The sequence below is a fragment of the Halichoeres trimaculatus genome, unplaced genomic scaffold (assembly GCF_033239565.1).
Source record: "Halichoeres trimaculatus isolate MK-OKI-2021-1 unplaced genomic scaffold, fHalTri1.1 fHalTri1_scaffold_5, whole genome shotgun sequence".
Taxonomy (NCBI): Eukaryota; Metazoa; Chordata; class Actinopteri; order Labriformes; family Labridae; genus Halichoeres; species Halichoeres trimaculatus.
The window spans coordinates 32,860,022-32,879,042 of NW_027437183.1; the positions used below are offsets into that span (position 1 = coordinate 32,860,022).

At 42.5% G+C, this 19,021-nt stretch overlaps 1 protein-coding gene across 3 annotated transcripts in view; it reads right to left on the reverse strand.

The window, feature by feature from the left end:
* LOC141790987 (alpha-2-macroglobulin-like) overlaps positions 1 to 19,021 on the reverse strand; it is a 41,208-nt gene that overhangs the window by 8,922 nt on the left and 13,265 nt on the right. For all 3 annotated transcript variants that reach the window (XM_074671164.1, XM_074671162.1, XM_074671163.1), the window contains exons 12-27: positions 16,437 to 16,546; positions 16,196 to 16,363; positions 13,434 to 13,658; positions 13,227 to 13,290; positions 12,841 to 12,986; positions 12,617 to 12,766; positions 11,115 to 11,249; positions 10,945 to 11,035; positions 10,585 to 10,729; positions 10,146 to 10,371; positions 6,830 to 6,956; positions 6,580 to 6,701; positions 2,560 to 2,611; positions 2,358 to 2,444; positions 1,868 to 2,044; positions 982 to 1,057 (exon numbers count right to left, since the gene is read on the reverse strand). In XM_074671164.1, coding sequence (XP_074527265.1) covers positions 982 to 1,057; positions 1,868 to 2,044; positions 2,358 to 2,444; positions 2,560 to 2,611; positions 6,580 to 6,701; positions 6,830 to 6,956; positions 10,146 to 10,371; positions 10,585 to 10,729; positions 10,945 to 11,035; positions 11,115 to 11,249; positions 12,617 to 12,766; positions 12,841 to 12,986; positions 13,227 to 13,290; positions 13,434 to 13,658; positions 16,196 to 16,363; positions 16,437 to 16,546 — 2,101 coding nt within the window. The remainder of the gene's footprint in view (positions 1 to 981; positions 1,058 to 1,867; positions 2,045 to 2,357; positions 2,445 to 2,559; positions 2,612 to 6,579; positions 6,702 to 6,829; positions 6,957 to 10,145; positions 10,372 to 10,584; positions 10,730 to 10,944; positions 11,036 to 11,114; positions 11,250 to 12,616; positions 12,767 to 12,840; positions 12,987 to 13,226; positions 13,291 to 13,433; positions 13,659 to 16,195; positions 16,364 to 16,436; positions 16,547 to 19,021) is intronic.

The window sequence follows — 19,021 nt, forward strand, 5'->3', positions numbered from 1 at the left end:
GTTGGACCTTTAAGTGATACTCCGGGATGGAACAAGTTGGGTCCTATCACAAGGTTTAGGGCAGAAATTACCCCTGCAGCAGTGTTTTTGTGCAGCAGAAGCCCAGAGCGCTGGCACCAAACACCCCCTCCCTGCTCCTCTGCCGGTTTCCTCTGCACTCAGACGGGGCCATATTTTACTTGACCAAAAACACAAATAAACTGACTCCCACCGAAAAAGTCTGATATCGATCTGCATTCACGCTTTATTTAGAGAATTTTCAGCACGTTACTTTCACACAAAAACACCACTAAATAAGGCTCTAGTTCTCATCGTGTCTCTTCCTCCTGGCAGACTACCTGCGTTTGTTTATATCTGGCACGCCGTGCACGCGGACTGATACACTAAGCAGCGAGCACCTCGTAGCCAGCTGTGGCCCTGCAGCGGAGGTAGGGCCGTTTTACGACAGTCAGGTATTCCTCCTGTTGGCTTTAAAAAGCTTTCTCTCTTTGAACGCAGTCAGATTGTTGAGCTGCATAAGCAGGGCAACCTGCCATCACTGCTGACGTTGGACGCAGTAAGACTGTCAATCTGAAATTCTTCAAAGATCCTCAGGGTTATAGAATGAAAAAGTCAAGTGGTAGACCTGGGGCTGAACCGGACGCTCTGATTGGCTGTCTGTTAAATGATCCTTGACCCCGATTAAGGTCTTAACTGGTGCCAACTGCTGCCTAATAACCAGATAGCATCTGTGAGAGAAGGGGTTCAAGAATAAAAAATGTCTTCATTCAATCATTCAACCTGAATTTAATCTTGAGATGTCATTGACAGCATGCTTTGCTTGCTCTCTGCATTGCTTTTCTTCTTTTCTTCTTTTTGTATTTTGAAACTCTACTTGGAACCTTCTCAAAATCCAACGCCGCAAAATGTGAATTCTTGCAATTTTTCAACTGGTCTTGAACTTTTTATCACTTTTTATACATGGCTCAGAAATGTTCTCACCAGGTGTTTCCGGGTCCTGTTCCAAAAGTGGAGTAAGCACCTCGAGCGTCTTTGTAGGTCAACTGTCTCTGGTATCCTGTGTTAAAGGCATAAATACTTGTTGGCACTGTGAGATTCACTTCTCCAGAACATAAGAAGATTTTCTTACTAAGGCAGTTTAGTTCAGCTGAATTAATTATGCGAACAAAACAAGGATGTACAGGAGCTCTGAAGGGGAGAAAGGACGAAGGGGCAACATCTGGTCAGTAATAATGAAGCCTATGGGGAAGTGCTAAAAGTTGCTGTTCAGTGAGAATCCGCTTGAGGCTGGCTGCAGAAAGATCAGAAGTCACGTACACACCCAGCCATAAAAAAAAACTTTTACGGCATTAGAAGACATATTTACAGCCTGGTTCAAGAAATTGCTTGGATCTAAAAAGCTGATTTCTCTATCAGCACACACTGTACGGTGAGTGAATATTTTATATTTATGGTTAAGAAGTTGTTAGAATCTTTTGATTTTCCAATCAGAGGCACAACTCGAGCTCATGTGACTGACAGGCGCGCTGTAGCTGTTAGCAAGGAAGCTCAAAGCCAGCTTCATATCCAATGTGGCTGCGTTTGCAGATTGGCTTTATTTCACGGTATCAGGAAAAGAAGGGTGACGTCGCAGAGACTACGTCCATATTTCATACAGTCAGTAGAAAGGACCTAAATCTACTCCCATGCTGAATCTTTCCTCTCCTAAGTTCCCATGATCCTTTGGCCCTCAGAGCTCGCACCCTCCCCCTCACTTACTTCAGAGACACTCAACATCAACAACAGTTTAAGGTAGCAACTCTTTGTAGAAATAAGTTAAAAAGAGATGGAGGAGTCTAATTACGATTTGAAAACTACAAATACACACCGCTGGTCAGGAATTCTGCCGCTTTATCCATGATTTTTGGGGTCAGCTGATGGGTGTTTTTCAGGTACTGGAGGATGTAGATGTTGGGGGCCAGAAGCGCCATGTTCTGCTCTCCACACCCGTACGGCATCTGCAGCAGCCCGTCCAGGTTCTTCAGAGCTCGGCCCAGGATGTCCCCTGCACAGAGACGCGTCAGAGCATGTGGTGGTGCCTCCTCATCAGCACAGTCTTTACCTGCTGCAGCTGTGTCTTTACAGCTTGATTCAGATACAGATGTCAGAGGCGTTATGACACCATACAAGAGAAGTTAAAGGAGGACAGCGCCCTCTGCTGTTTTAAAAGGTCATCAATACTCATGTTTCACCTCAAAGAATTTAATCCCCTCTCATTTGTTCAGATTTTCACCATCTCACTCAGATAGGCCATCAGTTACATCTTAATTTGCTAAGAAGCCACACTAAGTCACTCATGACAAAAACCATCAGTTTACCCAGGACTGAGACAAGAGCACGGGCTGATCCATCAATCACATTATCAGGGAGCTCTATGCCAATTTCCTCCTTCAAAGCCGCTTCGTCTGTAGACAGAGAACACGTCATTCAGGGGAATAAAACAAGAACTCAGATGTTAAACTCACACTGACATGAAACAGGTGAAGTGTTCATGGGACCTTTGGTCTCAGCCACACTAACCTTTAGGACAGAGCAGCCAGTTGTGGGTCTTTGTCACCTCGGTTCCTTCAGCCTGAGAGGTGAGGAAATGAAGTCTTAATGATACAAGCTGCACTGTTTGACTTTAGAGTACATGTGAGGAACTTTTGGCTACGCTTGTCTGACCAAAAATCTCATCTTATTTACTTTGGACAGCCAAACACGTCACATAACGTTAAACAATGCAAAATGTATGATTAACAAATCACCTATGGCGACATACTCCCTTTGGTAATCTTTCTTTTATACAGACGGGAACAAGGTATCAACTTTGTGTAATTTAATTTATTTCTTTTGGATTATGATTATTTTTATTATGATGTCTTTTTTTTGTTTTTGTTTTGTCTTGTTTGTAACTTATAAGGGTGGGCCAGAATGATTCACCCATCGTTTATCTCTATTTTGTTTGCTTAGCTTTTGTCCTTGAAACTTAAAATTTTGGATAGTTTCTCTTAAAAGGCATAGCTTTTGATGTACCTGAGTTCATTTGTTTACTCCTAGTGATTGTCGAGTATGGCATCGAAGGGTAAGTGCGACCAGATTGTGGCCTTGATGGACAACAATGCAAATCATGAAAAAGGAGAATGTTTGTCACAAGACTGTCTACAACGATATGAAACGATACAAGGAGACTGGCAATAACACCAGCAAGTCAATCACTGGAAGAAAGTGTTTAGACCGGACCAAAAGGGTTGTTGAGAAGGTGAGGAAGAGAATCCAAAGGAATCCTCGCAGGAGCATGAGGGCAACAGCAACATCACTGAGAAGAATCATCAAACAGGATCTCAGACTGAAAGAACTAAAAATGCAACAGAGACAACCGATTTCAGCCGCTTCTAAAAACAGCTTGACAGGGGGAAATGATGCTGCAGGAGATCCAGAGTGCCGCAGACAAAGTCCTGGTTTGGTCTGATGAGAAGATCTTCACCGTTCAGGCAGTGGTCAATTCCCAGAATGACAGGGTTTATGCACATAGTGCAGAGCACCTGCAGAACTTATTTTCGTTGTCAGAAGCCAGCTGGAGTCATGGTGTGGGCTGCTGTCACATCTGATGGCTCAAAGTCTCCTTTGGTCTTCATTCAGGAGGGTGTGAAAGTGAACAGCCAGGTGTACCTTCAAATGCTTGAAGAAAAAGTGTTGCCTTGGTGTACCAATGCGTTTGGAAACCAGTATGTCTTCACACAGGATGGTGCAGCAGCTCGCACATCCAATGTCACACAGGCCTGGTGCAAACAGCACTTTCCTGGCTTCTGGGACAAGAACATGTGGCCTCCGTCAAGTCCGGACATCAATCCAAAGGACTTTGCGATCTGGTCTATCCTGGAGAGGGAGGTCTCAAGAGTCTCTCACAGAAGTGTCACCACTTTGTGGTGTGTCACCAGCTCTGATGAAGTCATGGTCATAACTTGATGCAGAGACAGTGCGGCGCTCATGCCAGGCAGTGCCAGGTCATCTCCAGGCTGTGATAAAGGCAAGGGCGGCCATGTTGAGATGTAAATCTTTTTGGTGACAAAGAATAAAGTATAGAAACTGTGTTCAATGTTTGTTATGTTTGTCTGCAAGCATTTCTGGATAGTGCGGAAAAAACGATGGGTAAATCTTTCTTGCCCACCCTGCCCACCCTGTCCTTAGAATTTATTTCATTGTAATTGTGTGTCCCAAAAATTGTTGAAAACTCAATCAACTTATTAACAAAAAACAATGCAAAATGTCAATATTTACTGTGTAAAATATCAGGAAAACGTTTTTATTTCCGGTGTAGTGTAAATATTCTCATTCTGCACCAATCCTGAGGCAGCAGACAGATCTCTGTAAACCAAAACACACATTATGCTTTCAGATACAACAGCAGAAAGGCCGGTTCATTCTGCAGCTCAGATTCTCGAGTTCGAATGAAGTTTACATTTGTTTACTTCTGGGGAACTGAAGGTTATTTTTTTGTGTTACATTTCCTCTCCCCATTCCACCTCTACTCTAACTGTATTACTGTATTTTTCTAAGAGCTGAAAGTGACAGAACAAAATAACTTTTGTTTTTACTCCCACGCCTTTCTCAACAGAACTTTAGTTATGTCAGTTTATCTTTGCAGTAAGTGTGCAGTGGTCAGTGTTTTTAACAGATGTTATACCTTAATTTTTTATAGAGTTTTTTTAAATGTTTGAAACAAACAAGCAAACAAACAAACAAACAAACAAATAATGTCTATACTACCAGTCAAAAGTTTGGACATACCTTGACCTTTGGATGGTTTTCTGCAGAGCAGCAATATTTAAAGCCTAGATTGCAGAGACTTCATCGGCTGGGAAGTGTTGTGTGGGACTGCTTAACTCAAACGCAGCGCTGCTCAACTGATAAATGCTCAGAAAAGCTGCGCCAGTGAACATAGAAGCGTTTTGTCAAATTTAAAATCCCCTTGTAGTTTATTGATGATAGCTCCAGGTCCCTATAGGATGGATTCTGGGTCCTGACCATAGACTGTATATAGAGTGAACAGCGTGGCTCCGCCATTTACCATTGTACAGTTTTGAAGCCAAAATTCCCCCGTCTCAGGCGCAGCCATTGGTGGCAGTTGTGCAGCCAGAGTCTGTGCAGTAGAGAACATGAGGGATTCTGGGAGAATCTGAGTGGAGCTGGGTGACAAAAATAACTTTTTTTTCTTTCGAGAGTCTAATCACTTCCTGACTCTACCTCCGGACATATTCAAACATCCCTGAAAAAAATACACGAGAACGGCAGCTGTCAGTCATTGTTGAATGTGACGTAAAACCTTGTTTTTAACCTAATATAACTAATGAAAACAAAACTTTTCAGAAAAAAGAGGACTTGAATACAAGACAGCCAGATGATATCTTCAAATCACCACAACAACCAGATGTGAGAAACATTTCTACGAGGTGTATTAATTTTTTGAAGTTTGACCACAGCCCATCTGGAATGACTGGAAAGCCGTTTTTTTAACCTGTACTGCAACCAGCCACCAGGGGGAGCAGTTTTTGTGGAGAACTCACTTCAAGCCGAGCAAGCGGACCTCCATTTTTTTTTACAGTCTATGGTCCTGACCTGGACCACAGTTCACCAGTTGATGATTTAAAGTAGTGGTTCCCAACCTTTTTAGTCTTGTGTATCCCCTGATCCTTTTTGTCATGTCATGAGTTCCCCCACTCATTCCTGCTGATGATTCTTCAAAAGCAGAGCAACTGATTATTTTAAAAAAATCATTGTATTTCATCTTCTCAATTTGAACATTAAATCTCTGACATTTTCTTCTTTTTAATCTAAAAAATGAAAAGAAATATTATGTTGCCTTGAAAATAAAAAAGTAATGTAAATAAATGTGAAATCAAAATAATAAACCTGTCTTTGTTAGATTTAACTCCTGTAACATTTACGACAAAAAGTTGAGTAAGTCCCCTTTGAAAGACATTTAAACTTTACAAATCAGGAACAAAACACTTGAAAAAGTATTCAGACCCACTACAGAAGTTTTTTTTTTCTGAGGTTTGTTAGAAGCTGGAGGAAAACTCCTCTGTTAAGTTTTATAGAAGGAAGGGAAAGACTGACAAACTGAAACTTCTGCCTCAAAGAGAGCATAAAGGTGACTCCTGAAGGAGTGGGAAGAGGGTTGAAAATCAGCTGATGCAGAATATGCTCGACTGGGTTCACAGCACCAACCAGCCTTACAGTCTCACAAACAGATCAGGATGAAGTTTAAAGTTAATCTAAACCACACAGTGACAGGGGGCACTTCTGCTTCTGCTTGTATGTGATTGTTGCAGTGCACCACGATCATTCATATGTAGCAGAAACCCTGCACTTCAGCCTGCAGGTAAGCAAGTGTTTTGATTTTGATGGAGCTGATGGCACAAGTTACTATCTCCCTGGGGTAAAGTAGTTGTAGCGCACATTCAGTACTTCCAAGCTGGAAATAAATTATACAATGTTTCCACGTACCCCTGCAATGTGTACTCCTGGTTGGGAATCACTGGTTTAAAGGGTACCAACCTTCACTATGAGGGATTTTGTGACCACGTCGATACGACCTCTCTCTGGGACGTCCACGATCTCATTGTTGCAGGAAGCGTGGGATGCCACAGCCTCAGCAGTCACCGTCACATTCACAACCCCTAAAACAAGGTAGACAAACAAACAGCAAAAATCTTAGATGCTCAGTGATGGTTTTACTTTGCTTATACTGCCTTCTTGTGGTTGTATTCCAGGCAAAGTACAGCTGGAAGACAAACCTGACCCTTACCTAAGGCTGAGGGGTCCAGGATCCAGCTGAGGGTCTTGCGCTCATTGCCACACAAACAGGATGTATACTGCTCCCCAGAGAGGGGGGTGAGGGTGTAGTCCAAGGAGGGGGATGGAGTCACAGTGACCTGTTCAAAAGAAACAAGACTGAAGAAGTGTGGTGCTGGTTTGGTCCAGTGGTCAGGTTTCATGTCCCATGAGGACAGCCCTGGAGCATACAGCCTAGGTCTTAACCTCTGAATTAAAAACACTTTAAGTCTGGTTCTCTCCTGAATAGAGATGCACCGATGTGAAAATTTTGACCAATACTGCTTTTAATATTGCTGTTATGGCAGATAACCGATATTTACCAATATCAATATTGGTAAAAAAAAAAAAAAAAAAAAAAAAATCATAAACAATCTGAGATGATGTGTTGAGGTAGTTCAGAGAAAAAAAGTGGTGGGATTGTGAGAAAAGATGAACATGAAGAGGATCAAAGGATGGAGTGCCCGAGATGAATCAAAAAAAGTTTGTTTTCTGTTTTTTTTTCATCAAAGCAGGAAGAGAGACATAAAGAGGAGGGTCCACTCCTCTTAGATAGTTTTGGTGTTTACATAGTCATAGAAAACAATATTATATGATAATTGGGTCTTGGAAGATCGTTCAAGATGCTCTGGAAATGGCCTGCAGCTAATGAGTAAATGCCGACCCACTTTTAGACATTGGCCTTGCAAGGGTGCTAGAGGGCGCATTGGACTTTGCCCAACCAGTCCAGATGTGCTTTGTGGACTTGGAAAAGGCTATTGATCATGTCCCCCGAGGTATCTTGTGGAGTGTGCTTCGTGAATATGGTGTGATGGCCCGTTGTTACGAGCTGTTCAATCTCTGTATTTCCAGAGTGAGAGCTTGGTCTGTTTTGCCAACAGTACGTCAAATTTGTTCCCAGTCACGGTTGGACTCCACCAGGGCTGCCCTTTATCACCGATTCTGTTCATTACTTTTATGGGCAGGATTTCTAAGTGCAGTAAAGTGGCAGAGGTAGTCAGGTTTGGGGTCTCAGGATCCCAGCTCTGCTTCTTGCGTATGATGTGGTCCTGTTGGCCTCATCGAACACTGACCTCCAGCTCACACTGGGGCAGTTTGCAGCCGAGTGTGAAGTAGCAAGGATGAAGATCAGCACCTCGTAGTCCGAGGCCATGATTCTCAGTCGGAAAAGGGTGGACTGCCCACTCCAGGTCAGGAGAGTCTTTGCCCCAAGAGGAGGAGTTCAAGTATCTCGAGGTCTTGTTCAGTGAGGGAAAATGGAACAAGAGATTGACAGACGGATCAGGGCAGCATCGGCAGTGATGCGGATGCTGTACCAGTCTATTGTGGTGAAGAGAGAGCTGAGGCATAAGGCAAGGCTCTTAATTTACTGGTCAATCTGTGTACCAACCCTCACCTATGGTCACGAGCTGTAGGTAGTGACCAAAACAAGATCACGGATACAAGCAGCTGAAATGAGGGTGTCTGGGCTCAGCCTTAGGGATAGGGTTTGTAGCTCGGGCACCCAGGAGATGCTCCGAGCAGAGCCGCTACTCCTCTGCATCGAGAGGAGCCAGATGAGGTGGTTCGTGCATCTGGTGAGGATGCCTCCTGGATGCCTCCCTCGGGAGGTGTTTTCGGCATGTCCAACTGGGAGGAGACCCCGGGTTGGACCTAGGACACGTTGGAGGGATTATATACTCGACTAGCCTGGGAACACCTTGGTATCCCCCCAGAGGAGCTGGTGGGAATGGCTGGGGACAGGGGTTGTTGGTCTTTGCTGAAGCCACTAATGCCACTGATGGCGCTACTGTCCCTGCGACCTGGACTCGGATGATATTGATACTGAGATATCGTGCACCCCAAATCCTGAACATGAGGTAAGGTTCAGCTAGCTTTACAGAGACACTGCTGGTAGAAATACTTCAAAGTAGGAAAGCAAAATTCCATGAGTTTACAAAGTTGAAAATTTTCCATGGGAATTTTTGAGAACTAATGGGAATAAACAGGAATTTGGGGAATTTTCCAGCAATTTATCTTAACTGCATTACCTGTCATATACATGTATAAATATCAAACATTTTAGTTTGTCATAACCAGACGTGCATGCTAACATAGCTGCTAACGTGCAATATTTTTATGACATTATAAATGAATTTTTAGGAATTTCCAGAAATTTTTCCTGACTCAGTTGAAGTGTCATGAATAACTGTTGTAGCTAGTCTCTAAAAATGACACAGGTTTCGACGAGCATTTGCTTGTTTAACCTTAATGAGTCTGTTACTTAAATGGTACCATCAAATATATTCACCTCAGTTTTATCATTAAAGCTTACCTTGACAGTACTTCTAGACTCCAAATCCAGAAATATGTTCGCGATGGAAAAGCTGTGGGCTCATGAACGACTACTTGATGATCAAATGTGTGTGGAATCGTTTGCCATGTTATTCATGTTATGCAATTGAATTTGCAATGATAAAAATGTTCTTTCAATTAAAATCATTTTCAAAGACCTCATATTCACTTTTCAACCACAGTATCTGCAAATCTACATCTAAAGTAATCCTTTCTTGTTAAGATTCAACACATACTGTTGGCATGGGTAGAGGTAGGCCTGCGCAGTAGAATAAAAACATGGAATGCTTTATTCACTGTGTATCATAGTTATAATAATTAAACAAGGTTTAGTTACTTCATAGAGGGTCTGAGAAAAGCTGCAAATGAAGAAACTTTTAGATGTAATTCAAAAGCTCACTTATCAGCCTTGCTTTTATGTAGAATTTTATTATTTTAATGACTATTATAATTATTTATTTCTGAGAAACAATTCTTTTTAATACATTTTTGGTTTAATATTCTATTGTCTGATATTTTATTCCATTTTTACTATTTGGTTATGTATTTTCTTGATATAGTTCTTATCTTTTTAAATTTAAGTATTTTAGATTCAATTTTAATCTTTTAACATACTTTTATTTGCTTTGAATATATTTTTAGTGTCTTATTTAGATGTCTCTTGATTTTATTTTTTATTCTTTAATCTCTTAGATGTTTCTTAGTTTGATTGCTTTGCTTTTTCTTGTATCTGTTGTTATAAATTTTATCATTTTATTTGAGCTTCTGGGTGTGTTTTAGTCTCCAAATCCTCTTGACATCCTACCAACCAGTCATTACCATTACAGTGGCACAATACCCACTAGATGGACCTCTGCTATATTGCGTCATGACGTTCTCCATGCGTTTTGATCGGGATACCATGTAAACAGGATTAACCCTGTTTGCTCACACATGTAAACGTAGCCACTGATTACCATGATGCATCTGGGCAGGTAGTTGAAGACAGTGGCCTTCAGCTCAAAGTTCTCCCCTCGGATGATGGAGTAAGGCAGACTGAGCTCGAGGAAGAAGGGCTGGAAGACGGTGAGCTCTTTACGAGGAGCCAAGCCGAAACCCTGAGGAGACAAACAGAAAGCCTCCGTCTCCCAGGTGGTGATGGTGTCAGGCACGGTGAGAGGCACGTCTTTACTTCCAGACGCTCTGAATCAGCAGAAAAAGAAAAACACAAACCTCTGCTGTGGAACAGACAAATCTCACTGACACAAAGATGTGTTTAAAAATATCCCACGATCACTGTCACACTGAATTAACGACTACACCAGTTCACACAGCTGAACATCCAACCACCAGTACAGTCATGTTCAAAAGGTAAAACTCTCTGATAAGGCTTGCTGTCACATGAAAGAAGCTTACCCAACTTCCACCAGGTCCCATATCCAGGTCTCAGGGAAAAATCTGCGGACTGTCTTAATGGGCTCAGGCTCAGGCTCCATATCAACATCAATCATAGAATCATAAGCTATATAATCATCTAGTTCTAGGTGTTCCATTGCCATAGCTGTCAAGAAACAAGAAAACATTTTAATAGGAGATAACGTAACAATGCTGTACAAGCAGGCTCCACTACAGCACTCATCACAGGATCAGTCTATGACCTGATTTTCTGAATGCCATTCCCCACTCTGTCTCATCATTTCCTGTTTCTCTGGCAATATTAATGTTATCAAATGCTCAAAGTTTTGGTTTGACAAACTAAAAAAAAAAAAAACTTACCGATAGGTCCTTCATAGTATTCCACTCCTCTAAATGAGACACAAGAAGGCATTCGAATAAACAAATTGGTTGCCATCTTCAGCCCAACGCCCTGAATAACCCAAAAAGAACAAAAAAAGGTCAAAGTTTATTTAATACAACACAAGCATAATAAAAACGTTAAAAATTACTTGGAAAGTGTAAAAAGCGCCATCTGCAGTGGAGCGGCGTCTCCGGTGATACCATCTCAAACGAAGGCACTCTTCAGGGTCTTGAGCGGCGTATGGAACTGAAGTTACCTTTCTCACAGGTAAAAGGTTGAATATCTGAAAGACAAACAGATACAATTGTGTGAAGTGAAAAAAATAGTTATTTGAAGCTTAACAACAGTCCGTCCTGACACGAGGAGTCAGTGGAGTGGGTCAGGCATTCCAGTCAAATCTGAGTGAGTGCTGTGCTCATTTATGGTTTGATCCTTCTGATAGCTGTGTAGTCACTGAACATTATTCATGGCTCAAAAACAACTTGCTCAGACCGGCATCCATGACAACACCTATTACAGCCTCTGTCTGAAATGCTTTGTTTCAGCTGCTGTCATTTTAACTGTTTTTAAGATGAGCACTCTCCAGACCTCCCTGGGCGAAGAGAACTGGAGGGGACCCATCAGTCCATTAGTTGCTTTTGACACAGAGCTTTACAGTTAATTGAGAAGTAGATACCTTACCATACCCTGCCTCTGAGAAATACACAAGGTTTTTACCTGTCATCATGTTGCCTGAAAAAGCATTTTAGGCCTCATTATACAATGTTTCACCCCAGAACGCAAAAGCGAGTGAAAAAAAATGCATTTACACAGAAACACTAAGGGACTGAAAACGCTGTAGTCAGTATGCCAGGCCTGTATTTGGCGCCAGGACCGTCTTATCCAGAAGCGACTTTTGGTGGATCTCCACTGAAGCAGAGGCTAAAATGCTGTTTCTGTGTAAACAAGAGGCCAAAACGCAAAAATACTGTTGTGTTTCATCCTAAAACCGTTGTTGTGTAATTCCCAAAGTCTGGGTCCTAACCCAAAGGTGGGTTGCCATGGATTTTTTATGGGTCACAAAATTAGTTTTGAGAATGTTTACATGAAATGTATGCTTTCCGTAACCAGAAGAAGTCTCCCCTCACTGATTTGTTTACTGATGATTGGCTCCTCACACTCGCAAATTAGTGTCACATGTCATCAAATCAATGACGTCGGGGGGGGATGTCATCGCCGATTGGCCGCCGTGACACACGAATTTGTTCAACATTTTCAACTCCAGTGTAGAGGTGTTTGACGCCCCCAAACGTGCTGGACGCTCCATACACCCTGCTTCACACGCGTCCAAATCTGCATCCAAAGGCGTCTTTGCTTTGACTTTGTATGTAATCTCGATGTGCGTCTGCAAATTCGTGTCTGGTGTGGCTGTGGCAGAACAAAGCTGAAAGGCATTTTTCAAATATGTTAAGCCTGTTAGCTGGTAAAAAGATGTAAGATGATGCAGAAGCATGATTAAAGAAGCCTTTTTTATCCTGTCAAATGATTTACAGATGATTTACATATTTTGGATTGGGTTGCCGAGGCTTATTTCTAGAAAGGTAGGTCACCTGAAAAAGAGTTTGGGAAGCACTGGTGTAAACAGCCCCTGAGGCTGGTTCCTGCCTTTACCTTGTCTACGTCGAGAGTTTTCCCCGGCTCCTTGATGAGGACGCTCTGGTCAACGGCGCTCAGACCGCACAGAGAGTGAGGATGGGCTTTCACCTGCAGAGTGTTGTCCTCACCTGGGACAGCTGAGGATGGAGAAAACTCCAGAGACACCTGACACAAGGAGAAGCTAACTTTAATTTAACACCAGTGTGTAGTGCACCTCTGACACTCGCCTGCACACCGACCTTGTGGCTGAAGCATTTCTCAGTGGTGAAGGCAGCGCTGTGGGCGATCACCGTCTCACTGGGGAGGACGGCGTAAGCCACCACCTGGATGTCCGGGGTGATCTCTGGAGACACTCTCAACTTAAAGGACACCTGGCCTTCAGTCACTGAAACAGACCTCTTGATTAAAACTGTGCTTTTAATCTCGACAGATGCTCACTTCCCTTATCTCATGTGACGGGGTGCAAAGACAAACACTGGTGGATTTTGGTTTCCAGTGGCTTTAAAGCAAAGTTCAGTTGAGTGAAAAACCTCTGGCTTCACTCAGAACAGAATTCATATTTAATCCCATCCCTCATGGGTGAGATTTATTCCCAAATTCATAATAAAAACAAGTGTCTTCCTACCTGGTTTATCCTGGACTTCAACCTGTTTGAATCCCTGCATCACAATGGTTCCTCTGGATAAGACCTGCAGAATTTAAAAGACATAGAAAAATAAATAAATAGAATAAATTCGTCCTCTGTCCATCACCAAATTATCAACAGCAAATTAAAATCAGGTTCATTATTTCTTCTGATGGAAAACACTGAACATTTCAGTGATTCACTCACCAGATACATGACATCTGCCGTGCCCTGAGCTTCCCCGACTACAAAATATTTGATGTGGATGTCTTCTTCTGTGTCGCAGGCGAGTTGTTTATTCTTCTGCTGCACCTCCAGGGAGCTGGTTGTTTTAGCGTAAGGAGTAAAAGGTTTGGCCAGCAACACTTTGTGCTCCCCGGTTTGATAGATCGGAGTCTGCTCCTCATGCCTGATTTGGGGTTTGCTGCTTGCCTTGATTGGGAAACAACAACTCAAGATATTGGTTGTAATATATTTAAGCTTTAAAAGGAGGCATCAGTTTCATGAAGAGGGGCTGTATAATTAGGATTATGGATGATATGGACTTGACCATTTGTTTAGCAGTGAAGAATTGAAAAGGTAGACTTGGGATGTTACAGGTCAGTGTTCAGTGCAAATAAACTGAGAACAAAAGCACGATGATTAAATGTAAAAATAAGAAAGAAGCTCATCAAGAAAAACTTATGAGCCTCAAATATTCTGATACAGAAGTGTTCAAGTGAAATGTTAAAGATGCTATGAGGAGGGTCTGTTTTAACTGGACTGCCCCCCCCCCTTCTGGCCTAGAGTCTCCGTACACTGTCGTAAAGAACTTTTAGCGAGGTTTGTTTTGAATTAAATGAAGATCAGATTGAAACAAATTTTCTTTGTTCAAGACAACTTTTTACTGGATACAACACGCCCCAAGGTAAGGGACTTATTAGGACTGTTATGTAGCGCAATGGTTTGAAACGTGACCTCAAGCAAACGTTGAAGAAGCAGGCTATATGTAGTGCTATCAGCAGCCTGGTGCTCTTAAGAATCCGTAGGCTAACGTGACAACAAGTAAACACTGTCTTTTGTTTGTAAGTAGTTTAGTAGCTGTTTATATTTAGCTCAGCTGACAGTCTGGTGCTCTTAAACATGTCAGTGTAACGTTAGTGAATCCTGGTTATATCCTGCCACTCATCTACCAAGCAGAGCTAACGTAACCTCACTCTTCATTTTATTGATAGACTCTCAAGTTTGAACAGACCACTGCAGAAAAACTGCTGACTGTGGGTTGGAATCAACATTATCACAAACAGTTTAGCTCCTGTGCCCTAAGCCCGTGTTTTGGCTTTAAGCTTCTGTTCTATCACTCTCCTGTTTAGCTTTCTTACGCTCCAATGTCCTTTTTCTGTCTGACAGTTAGGCTCCTGTGTCCACCATCACTACAAAGTTAATCACAGAAATCATTTCAGCAGAAAAAAACACAGACCTCTCTTCTCACTAATAAACTTTGTCAGCCTTGTGGTGTTGTCATAGAGACCTAGATGTGCCATAAATTAACCTGGTCCTGCTCAACCAGATCAGGAAGCTAAGAAGAAGTATTTTGAAATAATCTGCAACCAGCAATATTGGTGCTGATAATCTTGTTTTAAAGTGTAGATTATGATCAGGCATATATGTAGAAGGGAGACTTTTGGAAGATCACTTTCAAACTCCTCACAGCTACTCTAAGTGTACCTACGAGGGTCTATTGGTGTTCATGAAAACAGAGTTTTTAGAGTTTAAGTTACGCTGCCCAGCCCAAAAAAACAAAAAACAAAAAAGTCACTCTAATATTTCACTGGCCCACCTTTAGCTTTGATTATGGCATGCATTCGCAGTGGGATTGTTTCACTGAGCTTCTGTAATGTCATAAGATTTATTTCCATCCAGTGTTGCATTCATTTTTCACCAAGATCTTCATCGATGATGGTAGAGTCTGACTGCTGAGCAAAGCCTTCTCCAGCACATCCCAAAGATTTCCAATGGGTTTGGACTCTGTGGTGGCCAATCCATGTGTGAAAATGATGTCTCATGCTCCCTGAACCACTCTTTCACAATCTGAGCCCGATGAATCCTGGCATTGTCATCTTGGAATATGGCCGTGCCATCAGGGAAGAAATTCAGTATATTCAGGTAGTCAGCTGACCTCATTCTTTGAGCACAGACTGTTGCTGAACCTAGACCTGACCAACTGCACCAACCCCAGATCATAGACTGCCCCCACAGGCTTGGACAGTAGGCACTAGACATGATGGGTGATCATTTCATCTGCCTCTCTTCTTACCCTGATGGCCCATCACTCTGGAACAGGGTCAATCTGGACTCATTAGACCACATGACCTTCTTCCATTGCTCCAGAGTCCAATCTTTTTGCTCCCTAGCAAACTGAAGCTTTTTTTCAGGTTAGCCTCACTGATTAATGGTTTTCTTAAGGCTACACAGCTGTTTAGTCCCAATCCTTTGAGTTCCCTTCACATTGTGTGTGTGTGGAATTGGTTTTACTTTCACTATTAAACATAGCCCATAGTCCTACTGTTGTTTTTCTTTCATTTGATTTCACCAAACGATAAAGTGATCGCCGATCATCATCATTCAGGATTATTTTCCGACCATATTTCTTCCTGGAAGACGATAATTGCAGATCAGAATAAACTCCTTCCAGGATTTAATATTGGGCTGGAACACGATTTTTAGAGTTTGGACAATCTCCTTAGATTTTTGTTTGCTTGATGTGTTTGTTTGCTTTTTCCACGACCAAAGGACGTGTCTTTTGACACAGTTGTTTAAGAAGTGAAAAGCTTTTCAACGGCATCAGTTTGGGTCAAATAACTTGTTGACAGCTGAAACATCTGCAACACCTTGCAGTAATTATCCCACAGGAGGCTTATACCTAATTGCCTGGTTTTGGCCAGGCAGTGTATCTTGCAGACTGAAGAGTAGTTTCACACTGTACGTACCAGGAGATGGAGGTCGTGATTCAGCTCAGCTGCGCTGATCGTGAAAGTGGCGATACCCTCACTGTCAGTTTTGAGACTCTGCTGCAGACGAGCCGACCACCGCTGTCCCTCTAACAGGTGCACCGACATGTTGGCAATGGGTGTACCATCGTGACGAACTGCTCTGATCTGTGGTGGGCACAAAGTTTTTGGACCAGGTAGCAAGTTGTGAAAGATCTGAGGAGAAAGTGTTTGCACTTACTTTTCCCTCCACGTTTGATCCTTTCTCATAAACCTTGGGTGTGTCTATAAAGATCAGCTTTCCAATAACATAGCTGATCTGCAGCTTCTTCTGATTTAGGAGTGAAATACCTGAAAAAAAAGCCTTTGTGTTAAAACTCTGCGTGAACAACAAATATCATTTTTGACAGCAACTGCAGGAACAGCCTGATCACACACGTCATATCAGTTTGATTAGAGGCACATTTCCCTCTCTTATTGCTGACACTGTGGTATGACATTAGTGTCCATCTCATGCTGGTGTTGAGAGTGGGGAAAAAATCATATTTAATTCAAGGATGAAGCTGTTACACATTGTTATAATGTTGATCATTCACTAACGTCCAGTGATTCAATAACGTCTCAAGTCAACATGACAGACAAGATATGCACTTGTCAGGAGTTCAAGTTTGGTTGTTTATCTGTTCATGCAGGTCCCTTTTCAACGTTTTACGTTACGGCCTCATTCCAAAATTAACCCAACTCACATATTTTTCTTCACCCTAATGTAATAAAAATAAAAATTAAGAAATCACATGTGAATAAGAACAGCTAAATTTGACAGAGTTGATAATGGCGTTTTACTAAACCAGCTCCAGCTCACTATTGGGCTCAATGTCCTCAGTTGGGTTAAATCATGCCCCACAAACCGTCAGAGTACATCTCCAAATTAAACCCACTTACAGCCCCCTGCGGTGTCCTCCAGGGGCCCATCCCCTTCACATCATCAGTCACATCTTGGTGTAAAAATGGACCCCCAACCCACCTTTGAATCCCACATCAATCATCTCTGCAAGACTTTCTTCCACCAACTCCAAAACATCACCAGACTCCACCCACTATCCCCCTCTCAGATGCTGAAACTCTGGTCCATGCGTTCATCTCCTACATACTGAATTACTGCAACGCACTTCTTATTCTGATATCTGATTCTGGGCAAGAGTCTTTAGAGTCTCCAATACATCCAAGACTGTGCAGCTGGGGTCCTGATGAGAGTGCGGAAACATGACCACATAGTCCCTATGGATATCAACGGATACCCCTTCACCTCAAAGAACTTCTCAACCAACAAAACCCAACATGTTCCCTATGTTCCACTCGCTCACACCTCCTCCACATACTGAGAGCCAGACTCACTGATTCAGTTGTTTGGACATGATTTGGAAAGAGACACACCTGTCCACATTAGGTCCCGCAGGTGACCAAGCTTGAAGTCAAAGGAACTGTCTGTTGACCTCAGAGAAACAGGATTGTCTCAAGGCACAAATCTGGGGAAATGGTCCAGAAACAATTTTGCTGCTTTGAAGGTCCCAAAGAGCCCAGTGGACTCTACCATCTGTAAATAGAGGAGGTTCAGAACCACCAGGACTCTTCTAGAGCTGCCCAACCGTCTTGACAAGAGGACATCAGAGCAAGAATGTATCTGGCCCTTTTAACTGATGTTACCGTCACTGCCCACATACTTTCATGCATCCTCTAAGTTGGCATTGCTGTTAACCAATATATCCACCAGGGGGGCAGCCCACAGTCAAAAGTCTAAACAACATAAAAACAAACATGGGAACTGTGGAGGAGGTATTGCTAATGTACCGCTTGCATTAAAAAGACAAAAACAGAGGCAGCTATAAGAGGTGGCAGTCGGTGAGACAGTTAATTACATTTCTAAAGTTCCTTCATTGTTATTTCTTCTTCCTGTATCTAAAGCTGCCCATGGTTTCCGGTGGTACTGCTCAGTTTTGCCCGTATTCGTAAGCTTCATGGAAAAGTGCAGGAAAACAGACAAAATGAAAGAAGAGAACGGACAGAAGGCTCCGTTCTGTATCCGGATCCAGATTTAACATTGAGCATCAATGGGCCTCTAGTCAGGGAGGAGACCAAGAACCTAAAAGTCACTCTGTCAGAGCTCCAGTGGTCCTCTGTGGTAAGAGGAGAACTTTCCGCAAGGACAACCATCTCTGCAGCAATCCACCAATCAGGCAGGTATATAGAGTATACAGAGGAAGCTAGGGCTGGACAATTAATTGGATTTTAATCGTGATTTCAATTTTGCTATCTGACAATCATAAAAACAATATAATCGAAGAAAAACAATTAATATGCCACACGGTGTAGATGTATGCAAGTTCCTGTGCTTCATAGCTCTTCTGTGTTCCATGTGCAGCCACAGCGAGTGTGTGTGACTTATGTGTATCAATAATACTGTATGTGCCACTTGCTGCCTCTTTAAAGTTGTGTTTAAATCAGTACTGAAGTTTTTGAATAAATGAATAGTTGTGTATATTAATTGTGATTTCAATATCACTTAAAATAATCAGGATTCTTATTTTTACCATAATCGCCTAGCCCTAGAGGAAGCCACTCCTCAGTAAAAGGCTCAGGGCAGCCCACCTGGAGTTTGCCTAAAGGCCCCCTGAAGGACTCTCAGACCAAGGAAGAAAGAAACTTCTCTGCACTGATGGGACACAGACTGAACTCTTCGGTCTGAACGCCAGGCATCATGCTTGGAGGAGGTCAGGCACCGCTCATCACCTGGACCATACCATCCCTACAGTGAAGCATGGTGGTGTC